The sequence below is a fragment of the Triturus cristatus genome, chromosome 7 (genome assembly GCF_964204655.1).
Source record: "Triturus cristatus chromosome 7, aTriCri1.1, whole genome shotgun sequence".
Classification (NCBI taxonomy): Eukaryota; Metazoa; Chordata; class Amphibia; order Caudata; family Salamandridae; genus Triturus; species Triturus cristatus.
Genome location: NC_140590.1, coordinates 719,349,071 through 719,368,797, shown reverse-complemented (window position 1 = coordinate 719,368,797; position 19,727 = coordinate 719,349,071). Strand labels below are relative to the sequence as shown.

Sequence of the window (19,727 nt, the reverse complement as noted above, 5' to 3'; positions counted from 1 at the left end):
TCTCCATCGTCTCTTATTCTAATAGTTGCTCATAAATATGGATTATGCCGCTCTCCTTTGAAAGCTCCTCCTAATTACAAGTGCTGAGGCTGGGGAGAGGCCGCTCATCTGTTTTCCGCTGGCAGGAGCAGTCTTTACAAGCAGCTCAATTGCTTCCAGTTTAGCCGGCACAGCTGTAATTGGTACCCAAAGCCAGCAAATGATTGCAGTCTCGCTAACTCTCAAAACAAACATCTAATTTGGGGAGCGCCGGATAATAAGGTCGGACTGGGTGCGGGGGCGGGCGGAAGAGGGTACGATGAGTGCTATACTAATTCCTGCATTACAGCGCTAAGCTCACCGCTTTGGGTGCAGTGCCGTCTGCGTACTGCGGCTGCGGGCCTAGAATCCGCATTGCCCCGCTCCACGCGGCACAAACAGCGACGCCGTTTTATTGGAAAATTCGTTTTAAGAGCCCAGCCCCGCCCTTCGACCGTCCTTGTTCCCCTTCCTCACTCTACTGTGCGCGAGGTGCTTTTTAAAGGCCACGCGCGCCTTGATTCGAGTCCGGGCGCGCGACAGCAGGTTTACACTAGAGGTGGGCAAGTCAACAGATTCATCGAGCCTGGAGTCGGGGGTCTGGCTTGGCCCGGAGAGCCAAAGCACGAACTGAATAATCTAAAGATTTCACATAGAAATCACCGTCATCCTTATCCGCGTATTGTCAGGGCAGGGATCGCTATAGAAATGCAATTACAACGTAAACATGATAAATGTTTAAGATTACCAAAAAGTTATTCCTTCATTTGAGTTTCACTGTAATATGCTCGGGTATATCAGCGCATTGTGTGACATTTACTGAGAGCAACGCTTTATAAACATAACCTTCGAGACATCATAGAATTCCTCCGTGTCCTGAAAACGCTGTCGTGAGCCATCCGTGATAAAGACCACATAGCCTATGCATTTTCTATGAAGCCAGTGTTATATGTGAACCAACATGTATTGCCTATATACCAATTTAAGCTCCAATCACTAAATACCATTGCGGTACACACTTACGATTCCCTGTGCAAGCCTCCTTTTTTTTGTTTTTTTGAGAGAGTTTGGAGTTGCAAGTGATGCCTATCACACAGGACAATTGTCAGGTCTGCCGAAATTTACCTCGGAAGAATGCCCGGCAATTAGTTAGAAAGACAGTGTAAAATTCTTCGTGTCGAGGGCTACCAGTATTTATCCACATTTGGTGACTGGTCTCTGTACGAAGGCTGAAACAATCCAAGTTTTACGAAATTCAACATCTGCCAGTCACGTCGAAGTGCATCTTCCTTCTTTGTGTCCACTTTTTCTGGAGCCCGGACGCCAAGCACCGCCACCATGGCTAGGCGAGAGCCATGGTGTTTTTGCATTTGTCACCTCGAGTGGGACGGGTATGCCCAGACGTGGGTCCCGTGCTCTCCATGCCACTAGAATCAAGCTACCCTGGCTGAAGAGGGGTGAAACCCCAAAACCGGTCCTAGGATGCTTGTTTCCAGTCCAGGGAGGACCTGGCTTGGCAGTTCGGGCTGGACTGTTCCCATGAGGCACAGGGTCAAGACTGATTTGCATATGGCTGGGTTCAAACTGGAATGGCATGGTGAGCAAAAAAACGATGGATTTAGGCCCAGATATCTGTACTGGGGTGAATGTATGACATTGTTCTGCATTCTGTCCATCAACTGTTGTTTTTGCAGGTTCTTTAGGAAGCAGGGGTGTGGTAGGACATAGTTCTATCCCACTACCATGCCAAGTTCTTTAGGAAGCAGGGGTGTGGTAGGTTTTGCAGCACCCCTAAAAATCTAGGCCAGAATTCACAATACTGCGGGCAACAGTATGACTTGTTGATGCATGTTTGTTTTTTGCGGTATTTGGTGTTTTCAAAGATAGTCAGAGGAAATATTGAATCTTAAAAGCTACTGCTTTTGTATTTGTCAAAAAGATCAGTGTTCACATTTGTGTGTCTGAAGAGCCAAGACATCATGTAATTGCAGAGTCCAGAACAGGTTAAAGAATGTGCTATGTCAAAAGTTTAATGGCGCGCACACATTCACTAACTGCCTTCCTAAAGAAAAAATATGTTTCAACCTCCTAATGCTAAGGTGCGAAGAAAACCAAACGATAGGATAAATGGATTTTCCTTTGCACAATGTAAACAAGTCAAATATAATTCTAAATTATTGTTTCTGATGACGTTGCCAATGTGCAAGTTTAATTAGCATGTGCTCACTATGAATGGTGATGATAAAGTTTACGTGTGCAATTCATAATATGTTATTACAAATGAGCCCGGGGTCCTTTTTTTAGGTCGAGCCTAGCGGCAGTGCGCATGCGCTGCTCGCTCTGCGAGGCATGCTTTATTAGGGTATTCACTCTCCACCCATATTTGTCATTAGCTTTGTGTCATTGACCTTCTTAAAAGCTGGCTTCTGATTGGTAAATAGGCTTGTTAGTCCCTCCTTGGTACCGCCTTGTCTCCATTTGTTCCTGCCCGTAAGGACTGGACCTTTTGCTCCTCATGTTACACGGTCTGCTTTATCTTGGCTGTGTTATTGTCAGAAACAGTGGTTCCTGTGGAATAATAGAATCATATATAGATAATAAGGTGCACAATCGCAAAGTAAGGGTTAAATGAGGTCAGACAGTGAAGAAACCACATACACCTATGGTTTTAGTTTGATACAATCATATTTGTCGCCCATAGTTTGTGTGCATCTCAGCTCCACGCCTCTACCTAATGGTGCGACCAAGTAAGTCTCCGTGCTAGAGAACATGGCACAAGCGGCGGTTTCTTTTTTGGGGCGTGGGGGCGTTGCTCCTGTTTGTAACATTAAATGTCCATTTAATTTATACTGATTGCGTTTTTTTTATTTTTTCTGCCACAGTGCGCAGCATGTCCCTGGCTCAGAAAAATAAGTTACATGAGTGGTGGAGGGGGAAGCCTCTGCTTCACGCCTGCTCGATTATTGGCAGATGCACAGCATTCCTGAGGTGAAGTGAGTTTGTTAGGTTGGACGGGTGCCTTGCTCCGACCAGCCCGACATGCTCACTTGAATCCTCTCCAGACACTGCAATGTCATAGCCCGGGGGATAGTTCCCACAGCCCCCAAGGCTCCAAATGAGCGTTGGCAGTCTCTGACCCAGCCAATGTCTGGGTCTGGGTCTGCCAACTCTCAGCCAATCATCGCACTGCTGGAGTCACGGGGTGGGACCAAGGCTGAGGGAGGCGAGGTCATAACTTGCACGCAGGAGTCGACTGGAGAGGAGGAGCGGAGCCTGAGGAAAACATAAACTCATCATTTTCGGGCAGTGAGTGTGTTTAAACTAATATGTTATTTATATTTATCCTAAAAGTATTCGAAATTTGCACAAATCGTTGATCACTTGCGAACACGCCAAACAGAAGTTGATGTATAGAATTCTTTCACTTTCACACAGAGTGCTGCATTCGTTTTATGCCACAACATAAAAACTATGCAGCGTGATGTGTGAAAGTGAAAGATTTTTCTGTATGCTGACTGCATTTTATCAAGATATGCCAGCGTGATAGTTGGGCAATCTGAAGCTTACACCCCCCACCCCCTCCAATCTTACTGACCAAGTTACGCCACTGAGTGCACTATATGGAAGACTTCCTCACACAAGTGCTCAATTTGGCATGGTCCAGTTTGAAATATACTTGGAAAAGATGCGCAGTTTGAAATCCCTCTAGATATAAGGGCCGAGACACCCTCTGGTTCAAATGTTGACATTTTAGTACAACGCTGGATAATATGCTTGGTCTTTTTGAAAAATCTTTACTCAAGACCTGCATTGCACAGGCCTCGTGAAGGTGGCACGTTTTGAACAGTCTGTGTTGATCCGGTTACCGTGCTCTGCGCACAGTGTTTCACACACCCTTTGGTGAAATGTTTGCACTGTTCATCTTAAAACGTGTGCTTTCGTCGCAATCACCTTAGATGCGCATCCGGGACTAACCATCTGTGCTACTTAATCACTGTCATTTTCACACCATGGAGAAATGCAGCCTGACAGGGTGAGGGAGGCTAAAACAATATCATTCTCTTCTTCAGTGGGGGAAGCATAAAACACAAAGCACGAGAGTAAAACACCTTCCTGGTTGTGCTTATGTTTTTTAATAACACGCAAGGAAGTTTTGAATACAGTCATTAATTTCAATTTTAAGTGTGTAATGTAAGGTTTTATTACAAACTGCCAATAAACACGGTATCTAGCAAACACAAAAGACATTCAAGGTTGAGCTTCCTATCAATAGGTCCGTCTCAAGGGGATAATGTGCGGTGAAATTAAGTTCCTCAGATCCCACATTTCATTGCACATTATAAGGCCACAGCCCGACCTGGAACAAAGGGGTAATGTACATCAGATTTCCTAGTCCAAATAAAACTACTTTTAACTATGGCAGTGCTGGGATCAGTTTTGCAAACTGAATTATGAAAAGCAGGACACAAGGGCAGCTTAAGTGGCCGCGGCAAGAGAGAGGAGTGCATATTGTTAGAAGTACTTCAAAGGAGTGTTCAACTGGATCACGCATCTTAGGGGAGCAGACAACATGTCACTACAGAACTCACCCTGGAAACCGGCCTCCAGATGGATGTGGGGGGTCCCTGGACACGTCCTTAGACTCTTTTGAGCCCCCATGAAAACGAGGAAGGCCAAGAGAGGCGTTTCAGTCACCCCATGTGAAGTCCCATTCTAGCAAGACTATAAGGGGACCCTAAGGGTCCCATCCTCTGTCAGACGTACTGTGTAAGCAATGTCATTTTTGGGTGCCTGTCCTCTATCTCTCCTTTCACCCCCTTCTTCTCATCCTCTTTTCTTTTTTCCTTTCCTTTTTTGACAGTAAAACAGGTAGGGAATGCACAGTGCCGTACAGGCATATATGCAAAATACCATTGGATGAAAAGATGCAAACCCTGTTGCAGGATTACTAATGTGTACTTGTCTTAAAAATGTAACAGTAAAAATTGTTGAAATAAAAAAAGAAGTACTTAAAACACAATTGCGTTCAAACTAACCAGGTTTTAAGGCAGAGACGAGAGAGTGTGTGTATGTGTGTGTTTTTGTCTGTGTTCATGTAAAAATCCAGTGTGAAATCCGAAAGACACCTCACAGTTTGACACTCCTTAGGCAGCATCTACCTCTTTAGAGAGCCCAATAGGGGATCCATTCACGTTCCTTTTATTTTTTTAATGCTAATAGCACACTGTGTTGTGATGGTGGCACAAATTTGCTTAAAAATGCACCATTTGCCTACTCTTTAAAAAAAAAAAATATTCCTGTGGGGAGAACGCCCCAGAACCCTCCTTATAACAGTCGGGCTTGTTCGCTCGCCACATTGACACTTACCCCAAACATTTACGCCCTACCATTTCCAAATGTCACCTGCTGCCAATGATGGCAGCTAGGCCACGTCCATAATTTCTTGCCTCCAGAATATTTTTCCCCAATTCAGTCTGCACTTTGGCTTTCCCACCCAGCAATTATGTCGATTTGTTCAACACAAGGTTCAGAAATGCAGAAGCTGAGTCTGCAGCTGTGTGCCGAGGTCAATGGACATGCCCTAGTGCAGGAGCAAAGCAGCCTCTTACTTGTCAGCTGACTATTTTAATCATCTTATCTTGGGGCTCTCTGGCAAAGCCCTATGCTAACAGACACTCCCTGGCTTTCTGGTACTACCCGTGTTCCTCTGTTGATTCGAGATGTTCTCACACCCTTTAATTGTGCACTTAAAGGCTCCACCTTTTCTGTACTCATGGCTCTTGCCCCTTCTGATCCCATTCAGGTTGCCGTCATCAACCCCAACCATCCACTGGCACAGATGCCCCTGCCCCCTTCCATGAAGAACTGCATCCAACTGGCCGCTTGCCAAGCCACTGAATTGCTGCCTATGAACCCCGACCTGCCAGCGGACCTCTTCACTTCCTGTCTCACGACACCGATCAAGATAGCGCTGCGGTGGTAAGTGAGGCGATGCCCCTGATTGTCTTCAGGGAATGGAATCTCTTGTGATGCTGAAGCAGTGGTCTAGCTGTAGCATAGCAGTGGTCAGACCGTTCAGCTGACTCTAGTGGTTGGCAAATGTACCGAATTTAGCACTACCTCACAAGCAAATAAAGTTGTTTCTTTCTACAGTTTGTACGCTCAGATTGCATGCGGTCTCAAGAGGCCTCCCCTATATTCCTGAAATCCTGCATGAAAATGTGACCTTCACTTAAGACATACAGTTGTTGCCTTCCCTTTTTCTTTCAAATAATCCTCTCATTACTTTCCATCCTCTGCATGCCTCATCTTTGTTTTGTTATGTTATAAGAAACTTCTAAGGTGCATGTTCACCGAAAAAGATTTCATGGCGCCGGGACCCCTAGCTGATGCAAACTAGTCATACGCTTGTCTGAAAAGCCATGTTTTTTTTCAGAGTTCTGAATTGCTCATAAGAAGTTGCTGCTCTTATGTTAGCCGTAAAACAGATATACCAGGAGCCAACACAGCGAACCTAGCCTCCTCCTATAGAATTTGGGAGCCTCTAGCAGATTGAGATGTACCGATCTGAGGTTGTGCCTGGGCGTATAGTTCCTTATTCTAGAGGAAACAAAAATAGGGCTTTTACCGGATTTTAAAGATCGTGCAGCTAGTTTTAAACAAGGTTCTTTGTACAATTGGAAGCCAGTGCAGTTTATTTAGTAATGGTGCAGTGTGGCAGTATCTTGGCTGTTGGTAGACCAATCTAGCTGCATGATTCCGGGCCAGACTGCAGTCTTTGGCTCAGACTCCTAGGGAGACCCATGTAACGGGTGTTAGCATACTCAATACAGGACATCACAAGTGCGAATACAATTTGGATGATGGTTTCAGTCGGGAATGTTTCTCTGATTTTTATTTGAAGGAGCTGAAAGAAACAGGAGGAAGTCACTGCTGCAGTCTGGGGTTTCATTGAAAGGTCTTCATCGACAAGTATGCTGAGGCTCTTGACTGCCTTTTTAGGAGTAGGAGGGGGACCTAACTCCTGAGGCCATAAGGATGGACTCCAGCAGTGCAGTTTGTTTTTGACCATCATTATCTCGGTTTTTTTCCCCGAGTTCCACTTAGTTGGTGACTGTCCATGCAGTCCTGAATGAAGACCATGGTGCTCTGGAAGCATGCTGTTGAGTCAGGAGTTTCCACGAGGTTGAATACTAGCTGCATATCATCAGCATAGTTGTATATTTGTACTTTCCGCCTTCGTAGGGAGTTTACCAGTGGACGAATATAGAGATTAAAAAAGATTGGGGATAGAGAGGAGCCGCGAGACACTCCACAAGTAAGCTTAATCTTGGAGGAGCAAAAGGAGGAGAGGCGAACGATTGTGAGCAGTCCGATAGGAAAGACTTTATCCAATCCAGAGCACAGCTCTGCTGTCCTGTGACTTCGACACAGTCAAAAAGAATGTCATAATCTACTGTGTCGAAGGCTGCCGATAGATCTAGAAGGTCCAACTCAGCACAGCCTACTCTGTCATAAGCATGATTGGTCAAATCTCTAATATTGTACTTCTGCAAGTGGCCCATGTCATTTTAAAGATAACAAGCTTTCTGTTATATCCTGAATTAGATATGATGCATTCGGTCCTTAATTCTATGCTACCTGCTGCTCAACCTGTGTGTGTGTGATGGCATAGAATTAGACTGTTTGTTTGCTTGAGAGATCAGTCGGAGTGAGTGGGCTCAGCAGCAGGAGACTGGTCCTGGTGTGGCATGGATAATACATCTCCACTACATCTGTAATCTGTAACTAAGACTATTATCTCCTAATACATTTAATTTAAAAATCAACGTGACCTGCCAATTTAGAATCCTTCTTTGATTGCAACTCTCTCCTCATCTGTAAGTCATATTCCTGCAACCTAACAATGCCTACACTCCTCTAGCTCACCTGGTAATCCCACCGAACATCTGCATGAACTCACCCCAACCCCCCAACTGATGATCAAACCTAACTCATTTGCATTTAATGTCCCACAAAGAAACTGGAGTAAATGCATGACATGATTTCCTTGAGAGCAAAGGCGATAATATTTACCAGTAATAACTGGATATCCACTAACCTTGGGTTCTGAAGCAGTGTGCTGTCTGGAGTAAAGCGCTTCAATGCTTTGTCAGGCATAGTACGTGCTATGTCAATGTCATTATAATATAATCCTGAATTGAGGAAAGGCCTTCCTCTTGTGCACAGCAGCTCCAAAACATGTCAGGCAGAGCAGTGGTTAAGCGGTGCAAGCCATGTGACTGCAAGGCTTCAGGCTCCTACGAAATGGCCACTTCAGGGGTCTATTTCTATTTTAGACTGGCAAGTTAGGGCAGTCATACTATCGGCTATAAAGCCCTTTTGGGATGGGGAGCAGCGGTTGGGGGGCGAGAAAGACAAGATAGTTTCTTTGAGATGCACTTACTTTTTCCAATCCTTTTATTATAATATTTTACTAGATTAAAAACTGTCACCAAGATGTCATATCAGTTAAGCAGGTGGTCAACAGCAAGGGAAGGTGAATTTCATCTCAATATCACATTTATTAATATTTCACCTCGAGAACTCCACAATCTACATGAGACACCTTCACAATGATTATAAACATCGGTTTACCTAATGCCATGCCTCTATATTGTTTTCATGTTAATCATTTTTCCCCATTATTTGGGACACCTTTGACCTTCATATATGTACATTTTGTCCAACATACACCAATCCACATCTTCCTTCCATTGGCCTTGCCATCTCTACTGATTCTGGCCTTTTCACACCCCTAGGTCCAACCACTGAAGAGAGTGCTTCCTTTGTGGTTAATGCTGAAGGGGTTGGGGGGGGAGGGGGGAGTTCTCGACCTCTAGCTCCTCCACTTAGAGGTCAACGGCAGTGTCTTGACTGAAGTTATCTGGCTGGGGCGAAACACTAAAGATCCACTACTAACTTTTGACAAGGCTCTCACTGATACTCTCCTAGAGGCCTAGGGCAATCATGCTCTGGTCTGCCAGTAAATTGCCAAATTAAAACACTCCACGAGATGCTCCGGGCAACCCTGCATTTTTGTCTTGGCACCCCTCTCCTGAGAGCTTAGTGATGCAGGCATCTACTAGTTGGACAAACCCGAATACTATTCAGACTATAACCCCACCCCCAACACTCTGATAGGGAGTCCAAAAGAGTGGAGACCTTTGGGAAAGGGGTATTTTCTTCCACTTGTTTGGTGCTCAGGTCTGTCAACGGCTGTTAGCCTGCTGGGCTGTTATTCCTACAATCTTTGAGATTTGGTGACTCAAGAACTCTTGAGGTGTCCCGAAAGACCTTTGACCTGCCCTGACCAAAGCTATACATGAAGGTCATGACACAGCTAAATATATGATTCATGGCCTAAAAAAACACTGATTCCATTGGGGGAGCTGGGAGAGACATTGACATCAGTGTTGCCATTCGTTTGCAAACCTTGCAGCGGTCAACAGGTCTTTCAGGCGAAATCCAGTTGTCACTCATGACATGCCCTTTGACCGGACTCACCTTTTTGGGGACAAGGCAGATTCCGTTCTGGAGCGGTTCAAAGAGAGGAGGATCACAGCATTCTCCCTGGCTTATCTGCGTGGTCTTGCCAGCTGCTTCAGCCCTAGCGTTACTTTTTGCGATTTCGGCAGAGACACCTCATACCAGCAGCCTCTTCATTATCATCAAGGTCTCCAGCAATATCGTGGCTTAAGCCTTGGCACTCACCAACCCCACAGTCAGGGTCAACAAGCAAGTCAGTCTACTGCCCCTTCCCTGCAGCCCCACTTTCCAAACCTCGTTAACGTGCCCTTAGTGGAGAAAAGCCACCTGGTTTGATACAGGATCCATCGATTTTTACTGCGTTTGCAGGCTATGATATCAGAGTGGTGGCTCCTGCAGACTATTAATAAGGGATACACCTTACCCTTCATTGCCACTCCGCTGCACCTTCCAGTGACCCCGAACCGGCTGACAGAGGATCATCTGTCCGTCTTAATGCCGGAAGCGCAAGCCCCTTTAGCTAAAAGGGCTTTAAAGAGGGTGCCTGTGCCAGAAGTAGTTTGTGATGGTTATTCCCACTACTTTCTGATGCTAAAGAAGGACCGAGGCCTTTTTCCTATTTTAGAGTTGGGCCCTCTCATTGCCTCCTCCCCCCCCCCAAAGAAAAATGCAAAATGCTTACCCTGGCAAAGGTCTTGTCTGCCCTCGGCCCTGGAGACTGCATGGTGGGGTTTGATCTTCAGCATTCCTATTTCCATGTTCTGTCCTGCAGGCCCATCACGCCTAGATGCAGTCCATGGTGGGACAGAAGTATTGTCAGTTCATGGTATTCCCCTTTGATTTCACTAACTTTCCTCGGGTGTTCACGAAAGCAAAGGTGGTGGTAGCAGCACACCTTCTTGATGTTGGTGGTTCCAGTTTTCCCCTACCTCAATGACTGGCTGTTAAAGTGGAATTACCCCAGGCAATCGTTAACCTCCTCCAGACTATGGCACACCTCCAGTTATCTTTGGGATTCACTGTCATCCTGCCAAAGTCACACCTGACTCCTTGCCAAATGCTCCCGTTTATCAGAGCCATTCTGAAAATGGTTCATCCCTTCCACCGCAGAAAGGAGAGTTCAGGACATTCCGACTGTGATCCCGATCTTTCAGCCTCTGTCCTGGATATCAGTAAGGTAGACTCTGAGACTGTTGGGATCAATGGCCTCCTGCTGGTCAAGCATGCCATGTGGCACACTCGGGCTCTGCAGTGGGATCTGAAGCCTCATCGGACCCAAAATCAAGGGGACCTCTCCAACCACGTCCAGATTTTAGTGGACAGTGCAAAAGTTCTGCAGTGGTGGCTACAGTGTAGAAGTGGACCTCAGATAGGCCTACCAGTACAAGGGGTTCGCCCTTCTCTGCACAGAGTCCTCAGACCAATAGGAAGAAGTTGGCACAGAAACTGGAATAGAAAATACAAAGTTTAATAAACCTCATGAGGTGGAACTACATTCACACAGCACCCTTCGGTATTGAGTGAAGTAGCACACTGAACAGAAAGAGCATGGTCCTTTTATACCCACACAGGGGCTGAAAAAAGGCGGTACAAGTACACATGAGAAGAGTTATGCACATAGATGGTCATACAGAAACTGCACAGTCGACAAGTAGGAGGAGTTAACAGTTTGCCAATGCTATTAAACACACCCTGACAGTTACATACTACTAACAGCTGTAAACTCAACTGGGCATGTGCGAAGGTAGAAGATACTATATATAGTTTGTTTCTAGGCAGATTACAAGAGCAGTTAACACTAAAGGAGGACAAAGCACATGGTGAGCACATGGCAAACAAAATGGCTGCCAGAAATACAAAATGGATTCCAGAAAATGGACAAGATAGCCTCTAAATACCAGATGGATTCCGCTAATGCTAATCCAATCGCAGCCAATTTACAACAACAGGACCATGACTGGGTCAGTGGCAGACCCCTCTCTGTACTCCACCAAGAGCTGACAGTGGTGACAGAAGCATCACTCATGGGTTCAGGCGGCCACCTGGGAAAGGTGGAGAGTAGAGTCCTGGCTCCACATCAACCTCTGGAGCTGAGCGCCATCTGCTGTATCGTTGAAAGCCTTCCTTCTATCCATCAAGGGAAGTTTGTACAAGTGCTTACAGATAACACCACCGCTATGTGGTATTGCAACAAACAAAACAGCGTGAAGTCGCTGACCTTGTGCTAGGAGGCCCTGCTCCTCTGAAAATGGCTGGATCATTAAGGGATTTTCATGGTGGCGATCTACCTGGCAGACGTCTTGAATGCCATGGTGGACAAAATCGGCCTTTGATGCCTAGCAGATCACCAGAGGTAGTTGGTCATCTTAGCAGCTATGCGTGCCTCAACAGTTTGTTTTGTCCCTCGCCCAGCAGGACTTTGCTATGGGCCTGGCTATTTTGTGGGTGCTGGATTATCTCTCATTATGTAAATCACCAGTTGGGATGCGTTTTTGAAAGGCCTACACCACCTGTTTCCTCCCTCTCCCGTCATCATGCCACAGTGGGACTTAACGTGGTCCTCACATATTTGATGTGTACTCCTTTTGAGCTGCTTCACGGCTGTTCCTTGCAGGTTCTCACTCTCAAGACAGTGTTCCTTTTCGCCATAGCATTGGCAAGGCTTGTAAATGAGTGTCACCCTCTGTTAGACTTGGCATCTTTGGCTTGGTGTCCCTTGACTTTTTGCCTCTACCCCCTGTATTTTTGGTGCTGTGCTCGATTTAGTTTTTGCTGGCTTTTGTGCTTTGGGCACTTTGCCACTGCTGATCAGTGTCAAAGTGCAAGTGCTCCCTGTGTACATTTTTGTTACATTTGGTTCTCCATGATTGGCATATTTGATTTACTGGTAAGCCCCTAGTAAAGAGCACTGAAGTGTGCCAGGGCCTGTAAATCTAATGCTACTAGTGGGCCTGCAGCACTGATTGTGCCACCCACAGGAGTAGCTCTGAAAAGGTAACTCAGGCCTGCCACTGCAGTGTCTGTGCGCAGTTGTTAACTGTCATGTCGACTTGACAAGTGCCCCCACTTGTCAGGCCCTAACCTTCCCTTTTCATGCATGTAGGGCACTCCGATGATAGACCCAAGGTACCCCTGTGGGCAGGGTGCAGTGTATGTGAAAGGTAGGACTTGTACTGGTGTGTGTGACATGTTCTGATAGTGAAATACTGCCAATTTCGTTTTTCACTATAGAAAGGCTATCTTGACCCATAGGATAGAATGGGAGTTTATTTACAAAAGCTTAAAAATTTACCTTCCCTTTGGAGCAAGATAGAGAAATAAAGTTTAGGCTCTCCAAACGCAGAATTTAATAACACATCTTTTAGTAAAGATGGTTTTTAAATTGTGTGTTTGAAAAGGCCACTTTTAGAAAGTAGGCATTTTCTTGTTTAACCATTCTGTGTGCCTCTGCCTGTTTGTGTATTGACTGTCTGGTTTTGGAGTGACAGAGGCTGGGGATGTGCATTCACTGTAGACAGCCACTGGGGGGTTTGAGGTGTGGTTGGCCCTTCATCGATGACTCGGAGCTGAGCTGATTAGGGCTCGGCTGAATTTAGTGTAGTGGGAGGAGATTTTCTTGCACCTGAACGGGGCCTATCTCCCTTGCACAATGCGGTCTCCACCCCCTGTGGTCATACTTCACCACTGAGGACAGAACTGGTTTGGGCTGGGCTCAGAGACCCTTGCATAAAGAGAACAACTGCATTTTGGGGTATAAGTATTAGACCAAAAACCCCTGAACTCTAGACTACTTCTGGAATCAAGAGGAACCTTTGCCAAGGAGAATAGCTGGAGAATCTGAGGAGAAGTACTGCCCCTTTGCTGTGTGCTTTCTTGGGTTGGCCTGCAGTAGCTGCTCCTGCCGAGGAAAGGAGAAAGACTTTGCTGTGTGCTGTGCCCCCCTGCTTGAGGAAGATCTCCAAGGGCTTGAGTAGAGCTTGCCTCCTGTTCTGAAGTCTCAGGGACACAAAGACTTCACCCCCAGCTCCCCGGAACTTCCTTGTTGGGTGTTCAGACCTGCCAAGTGGTGCCTGTGACTGTGTTGGGCCTCTGGAGTTTGTTTTTCCTGTTGAGAGCTGGTAAAGCAACGCAACTACAAGAAAATCGACGCATCACTCTTCTTGCGGCCATTTTCTCGAAGCAGCACCGCGGTGCGAGAAGAATCACCACGCATCGCTACGCCGCTGCCGAAACTGATGCAGCACCTGTCACCGCTGCAAAAACCAATGCATCGAGGGATCGCAGCTGAAGAAACCAATGCAGCACCGACGCATCGATCACTGACACACCCAGATTTCCACGCATCATACCTGTGCGGCAAGTTTTCCCGACGCATCACCCGCGGACCAGAACCACCTCAGAATTGACGCATCACTTCCCAATACAGGCCGATTTCGACGCATCAGTTCTCCTGCGTGCAGCAGAACTGACGCATCACCTCCCCAGGGTCTCTGGAACTGACGCATCACTTTGGTTTTCGACGCTTCCAATCCCTGTAGATGTTTGGCTTTGTGGATTTTGTCCCAACTTCAGGTACTTTTTGAGAAATCACGCATCCATAGCTTTCTATGGTCCAAGTTGTATGAAACCTTTCTAAAGTCATATTCTTAGTACATGTATTATGGATTTTTGTCGTTTTGGTCTTGTTGAGTTTAGATAAAGATACTTTATTTTTCTAAACTGTTTTGGTGTCCATTTGTGGTGTTATCACTGTATTACTGAGTGTTTTGAGTACACATATTTTACACATTGCCTTTGGGATAAGTCTGCTCGTGCCAGTCTACCCAGGTGAGCAGGGGTTATCTAAAGTGTGTATCCCCCTTACCGTGATTAGAAGCAAGAGTCCCTATTTGGACAAAGGTACCTACCTCTGCCAACTAGAGACCCCCATTTCTAACACCCTCTCTGTGTATCAACACATCGTACACCACCATTTGCCTAAACAAACAGTTTCTGCAGACACGAGCATCCTTCTTGCCGAAAGTCATGACACGGTTCCATGTCGGTCACCATTACCCTACCGGCATTCTATGCTTCACCTCACTTATCTAAGGAGGCGGAGCCACTCCATCTCTTGGAACCAAAAAATAGGACGGAGCTTTTGCATTGATCGTATCAGAGAACAATGGGTGGACAATTCATTCTTTGTGGGGTTTGCTGGAGCAAAAGAGCAAGGCAGTGCAGACACATACCGCTTCCTGCTGGATTGAGCTCTGCATTAAGATCTGCTACGCATTGGTCAGGAAACATCCTCCGAAAGGACTGCAAGCTCATTCCGCCAGGGTAAGAGCTGCCACCTTGTGTTGGCATTTTGAGATCCTGTTCTGGGCATCTGCAATGTGGGCATCACATTATACGTTCACAAAGCAGTACTGTCTGGCGAGCCAGGATCGCCATGAGGGGCATTTCACCCGCTCTGTCCTGAAGGACATTTTGGTTTGAGTCCATTCACAGTCCCACCTCCAAATAGGTACTGCTCTGGTATCTATTTAAAATGTGAGGAATATGCAGCTAGAACTCTCTATCAGAAGAACAAGTTACTTACCTTCTTTAACGCTACTTCATGTAGCAACTCTTATCTTACCATGGATTCCTCAACGACTCTTCTGTCCTCCCTGTTCTGTGAAGTAGACTCTCTTCATTAATAAGATCAAAATCTAGGAATATGCACACTAGTCACAATTAATTTTCTTTCTGTGTTATATGTTGGTGGTGCGGACCACTTCAAAAGTAACTGACATCAGTGTGTGGGAGTGGTGCCTACATAGGCTCCTCACGTCATTTCCTGAGTGGAACAACATCATGGTGGAGATGCACGTACAGGTACTGTTGAACAAGCTTCCATATCCAGTCTGACGCCGGGGGAATATTCAAATGGTGAGGAATCTGTAGCTATATGGTCTCTTGTAGAAGGAACGTTACCAAAGGTAAAAAAACATGTCCATCTGTCTCTCCGCCTTTTCTGAAGTTTCTAAAAGGGATTGGAGAGTTAATTGATTTTTTTTTTTCCAGTTAAGGCTATTCAGTATTTTCTGGGCAGTAGTTCAAATAGAACTGCGCACTTCTTTGGGGCATCATTTTCAAAGATTATGTTCTTTGTAATATAGGGTGCAAGGTTGTGCCTAAATTGTATATACTTGTATGCTTCAGTGTCTGCCAGCTCATATATCCTCCTAAGTGTCTCAAGGTATGCAGCCCCCCAAAACATTCCATGCGTCCCCCAATTTAAATTCCAATTAGGTTCTACTTTCGGAAATTGGCTAGGTTCCCAATGTGTCTTAACATATCACCGTCCCATGGCAGTGTTTGTTTTGCTCTTTCCCACCCAGCTGTTTGCCTACCTCCATGCTTTTACTACTGATTGCGCTTTTCGTCTGCATCCTATTAGGACTATGCGTGGTGGTTTTCCATCCAAAGAAAGACTGATCTGACCTACACCTCCAATTTCCTAAAGATTGAGCTTGGCACCCAGTGTGGGGTGTTTGAAGGATATATCAGATTTTGTGGGATCTAATCATCTCGAACATAGCTGCCTGGCCCAAAAGAGATAATGGAAGTGTTCTCCGGTGCCTTATGTCTCTTTAGAAGTTATGTAATAATTTACATAGATTACAATAAAGAAATTGCTCTGGATCGCCATTACATAATGTGCAAATCCTGAAACCCATCTCGACATGGGCTAAAGGAAATTTGTAGAGTTTGTGCTGCTTCAATCCGATTAGCAGTTAAATAAGCAATTTTCTCAAGATAAGCTTATCTGGAATATTGACCAAATATTGTAAAAATGTGCAGTGACATGTTTTTTTTTCGGGCTGTACAACATATAAGAGCACATTGTCCCCATAAAGCGATATCCTCTCGCCATGTATTTTCTCATTTTATGAAACTGGGGTTCTGTCACTTTTTGCCCGATTTCTGATGCACTTTGACTGAACGTGCACCGGGTGCCTGCCAGTCAGGTTCCCAGTGCCAGTGTTCTTTTCCTTAAAATGAATCTACAATTGGTCCAACTTCAGACACCCCTGTAAGTCCCTAGTAAATGGTACCTCTAATACCAAGGGCATTGGCACTGAAAAGGGTACCCAAGGGCTGACGCACTAATTGTGCCACCCTAGGAACCCTTCACCAAGGCCATGTAAACTGCCACTGCAGCCTGCGTGTCTCGGTGCAGAGAAAAACGAAAAGTCGACATGGCACACAGCCCTGTGTGTCACGACAAAGCAGCGCAGCCACGGTATATGTAAGTTACCCCTTTGGAAGGTCTCTCAGGCCGAAGGCAGGGTGCAATATATCTATGGTGCGGGCATATCTGCATGAGCAGATATGACCCTGCGATATTAAGCCTATACTTAATATTGTAAGGGACAGTGAAGCCATATAGAGTCCATGGGCTGGAAACTCACCAAAGTCAAGTTTTCCAGCACCATGATGGCTTAACTGAACCTAGGAGAGTTTGATACCAAACTGCTCCTAATAATAAACCCACTCTGATGCCAGGGTTGAATTTATTAAAAAATGCACTCGGGGTTCCCCTTAGAGGGGTCCTCTGAAAGACCAATAGCTCTAGTGTGTTTCTAGACTGGTCTGTACCAGCCTGCTACCCTAAGATGCTGTTCTGGACACCTGGGGTGAGAGCCAGCGCTCTCAGCGCCCAGAACAAAGCTTGTGCTGGGAGGAGGGCTTCACAATCTGAGGCGATGAGCTTCAAAGGGTTTAGGTCTCTTTGTTCACCTCTTCCAGCCACTCCTGTAGCAGGAGTAGGCCCCCCTTCCTATCCCAGCATCTTTTGGCTGGAAGAAAGGCGGGAAACCGGCGATAGCCCAGAGGGCTTCCCTCCTCTGCCATCCCCATCCCTCTGGTGGGGAAAACGAGGTAAAGTACTTTCCTTCATCTTGAAGATGTGGAAAGCTAGCCAATAGTGTTTAGGGAAATGCCCTCTCCCATTGGACGCTGGCATTTAGGGGGCGTAGCCACCCCAAGGTCAGGGGCCCATTGGCCTTTGCCCTCTACTCATGTGAAAGGCACCTAAAGGTAGTATTTAGGTGCCTCCCTGAACTAGGAAACCATATTCCACGGACAAGACACAGGAGAAAAGGAGGAACTGCTGCTGGAGTGAGAACAGAAGATCCTAAGAGGAATTTTGGAATCAACCCCCTGCCTACCACTCTGGAAATCGAGAATCGCCTCACTCAGCCACTCTTGCAGCTGTGTGGCCTCTACAAAACCCTGGGGGGGTGCCAGCCTTCGAGGACATACTAGATCTCCCTCGGAATGGGGATACTGTCCTCCTTGCAGTTGCAGGCGCCTGAAATCCCTAAAGTCAAGTGCTGTGTTTTTGCTCTTCCTGGCCCGTCCGAGACCGCAGAAGGCAGAGCTTTGGTACCAACCCTCAGGATGATCAGGTCGACCACCATGCCAAATTTGGTTGTCCCAGGACCTTCCTAGCCCACCCGGTACTAATACCCGAGGTACTGGGCCACTGAACCCAAAAAACTGGTGAAATGAGTCCTAGTGTGTTCCCACTTGCCAGCGTGCCAGCACTCCTCCAGGGATATCCAGCCTCTGGAGACTTACTTCCTAAGTGGCCAAGAAGACCTGGAAACCCAACAAGAATCTTGGCGACCCTGACCGCAAGGCGCACCTTTGGGCATAGTGCCAAGCTCACCTGTTGGTGCTGTTCCGTGCCCGTCGGGCCAGGATCTCCACACACCTGCGGTAGCCCCGAGGTCCCACGACCCTTGCACCCTTCCTTTTCCTTGTGGAAACCTCTCACTTTCTATCGCCTTCATCCAGGGGCCCAAACCCCCCTTCCGCCCCCCCCCCCCTTGGTGACACACCAGCAACAGTGTTGATTTGTCCCGCTCTCCCGCCAAAACTCGGGAGTTTCCAGTGAGGCGCTCCTTGGACTGGAGCCCCACCCTGCCTGCTCCTTGAAGGTGAAGTCCTGATGCTGTGCATTGTATGTTTTCTTACTGTGCCAAATTTCTCCTTAGGAAGCGTATGGTGTGCCATTTCGCACCCTGGGGGCAACATTATCTTAGAGACCGAATTGCCATGTAAAAAGTGTTTTCACTTGTATCCAAAGCCCCCTTCTGAATTGAATGGCCCGAGGAAAAAAAATTCCCGTACATACCTGTTTTTCTTCCATAGGATTGTATGGCACTTTTATGACATTGTACGAAGTATTGATTCCTCAAAGTTTTACAAAGCATTTTTCAACACTGCAAAGTATTTTTTTTTATCGTACTGGAAATTATTTTACTGCCCTTGCAAACCAATATGTTCTGCATTAGAAAAGTAATACTGCTTTTGAAACTGTTATTTACCTGCAACTGAGTTTCTCTTGGTCCTAGAAATAAAATAACAAAGTAACAGTTTTTTATACAAACAATTGGTCTGGATTCAGTCTGAGTTTGTGCCATCATTTCTTGCCTGAGTGTGTACAATACATGCTTAACACAGCCCTCTGATACACCCAACTGCTGGCAACACTAGCACAAATAGAGTTTTTAGTAATATCTACTTCAGCCTCTGGGCAACCACTGGACTCTGTGCACACTATCTATTCATTTGGTATAGAATATAAAGAGCCAGCTTCCTACTCTCATTGTAACCATCTGATCAGCAGACCCAGCACACCAAGGTAGTGCCGATGCTAAAATCAAGGTAGCCAGGGGGGCACCCCTGCCTTATACATCATTCATGTAGTAACAGTTTTGAGCAGGTGTCATTGACTTTTACTCTGCCCATAGGTTTTTGGTAAAGCAACATCACTTGTTGTAGTTTGGCCCAAAGCACTTCTTTATCAAAACAACAAACATATATGGCATTTCCAAAGTGTTAAACACTTTATTGGCTTCAAGCAAAAGTACCACAGTTTTAGCAACTCTTTGGTGTACTCCATGCCCCCTTATAGCTTTCCTTACGTTAAGTCTGGTACTTCTGTTTAGAATTTGATCTGGGGGTATTAGTGCCGATCACCTTCTGTCAGTGAGCCGCAAATATATTGTCGAAAAACTTTCATTGTAGTGTTCAGAAGGGAGAGCATCTAAATGATTCACATTTATTTAATGGTTTACCTTCTTTGGAAGTGACTAAATGCCATTCATAACGCAGTAAGTGCTCTGTACGAATGAGAGAAC

General features: G+C 46.0%; 1 protein-coding gene across 2 annotated transcripts in view; it reads left to right on the top strand.

Annotated features, from left to right (window-relative positions):
* Positions 1-19,727, top strand: part of RPTOR (regulatory associated protein of MTOR complex 1) — a 1,825,560-nt gene that overhangs the window by 825,648 nt on the left and 980,185 nt on the right. For both annotated transcript variants that reach the window (XM_085617419.1, XM_085617418.1), the window contains exon 6: positions 5,822-5,997. In XM_085617419.1, the coding sequence (XP_085473545.1) occupies positions 5,822-5,997 (176 nt within the window). The remainder of the gene's footprint in view (positions 1-5,821; positions 5,998-19,727) is intronic.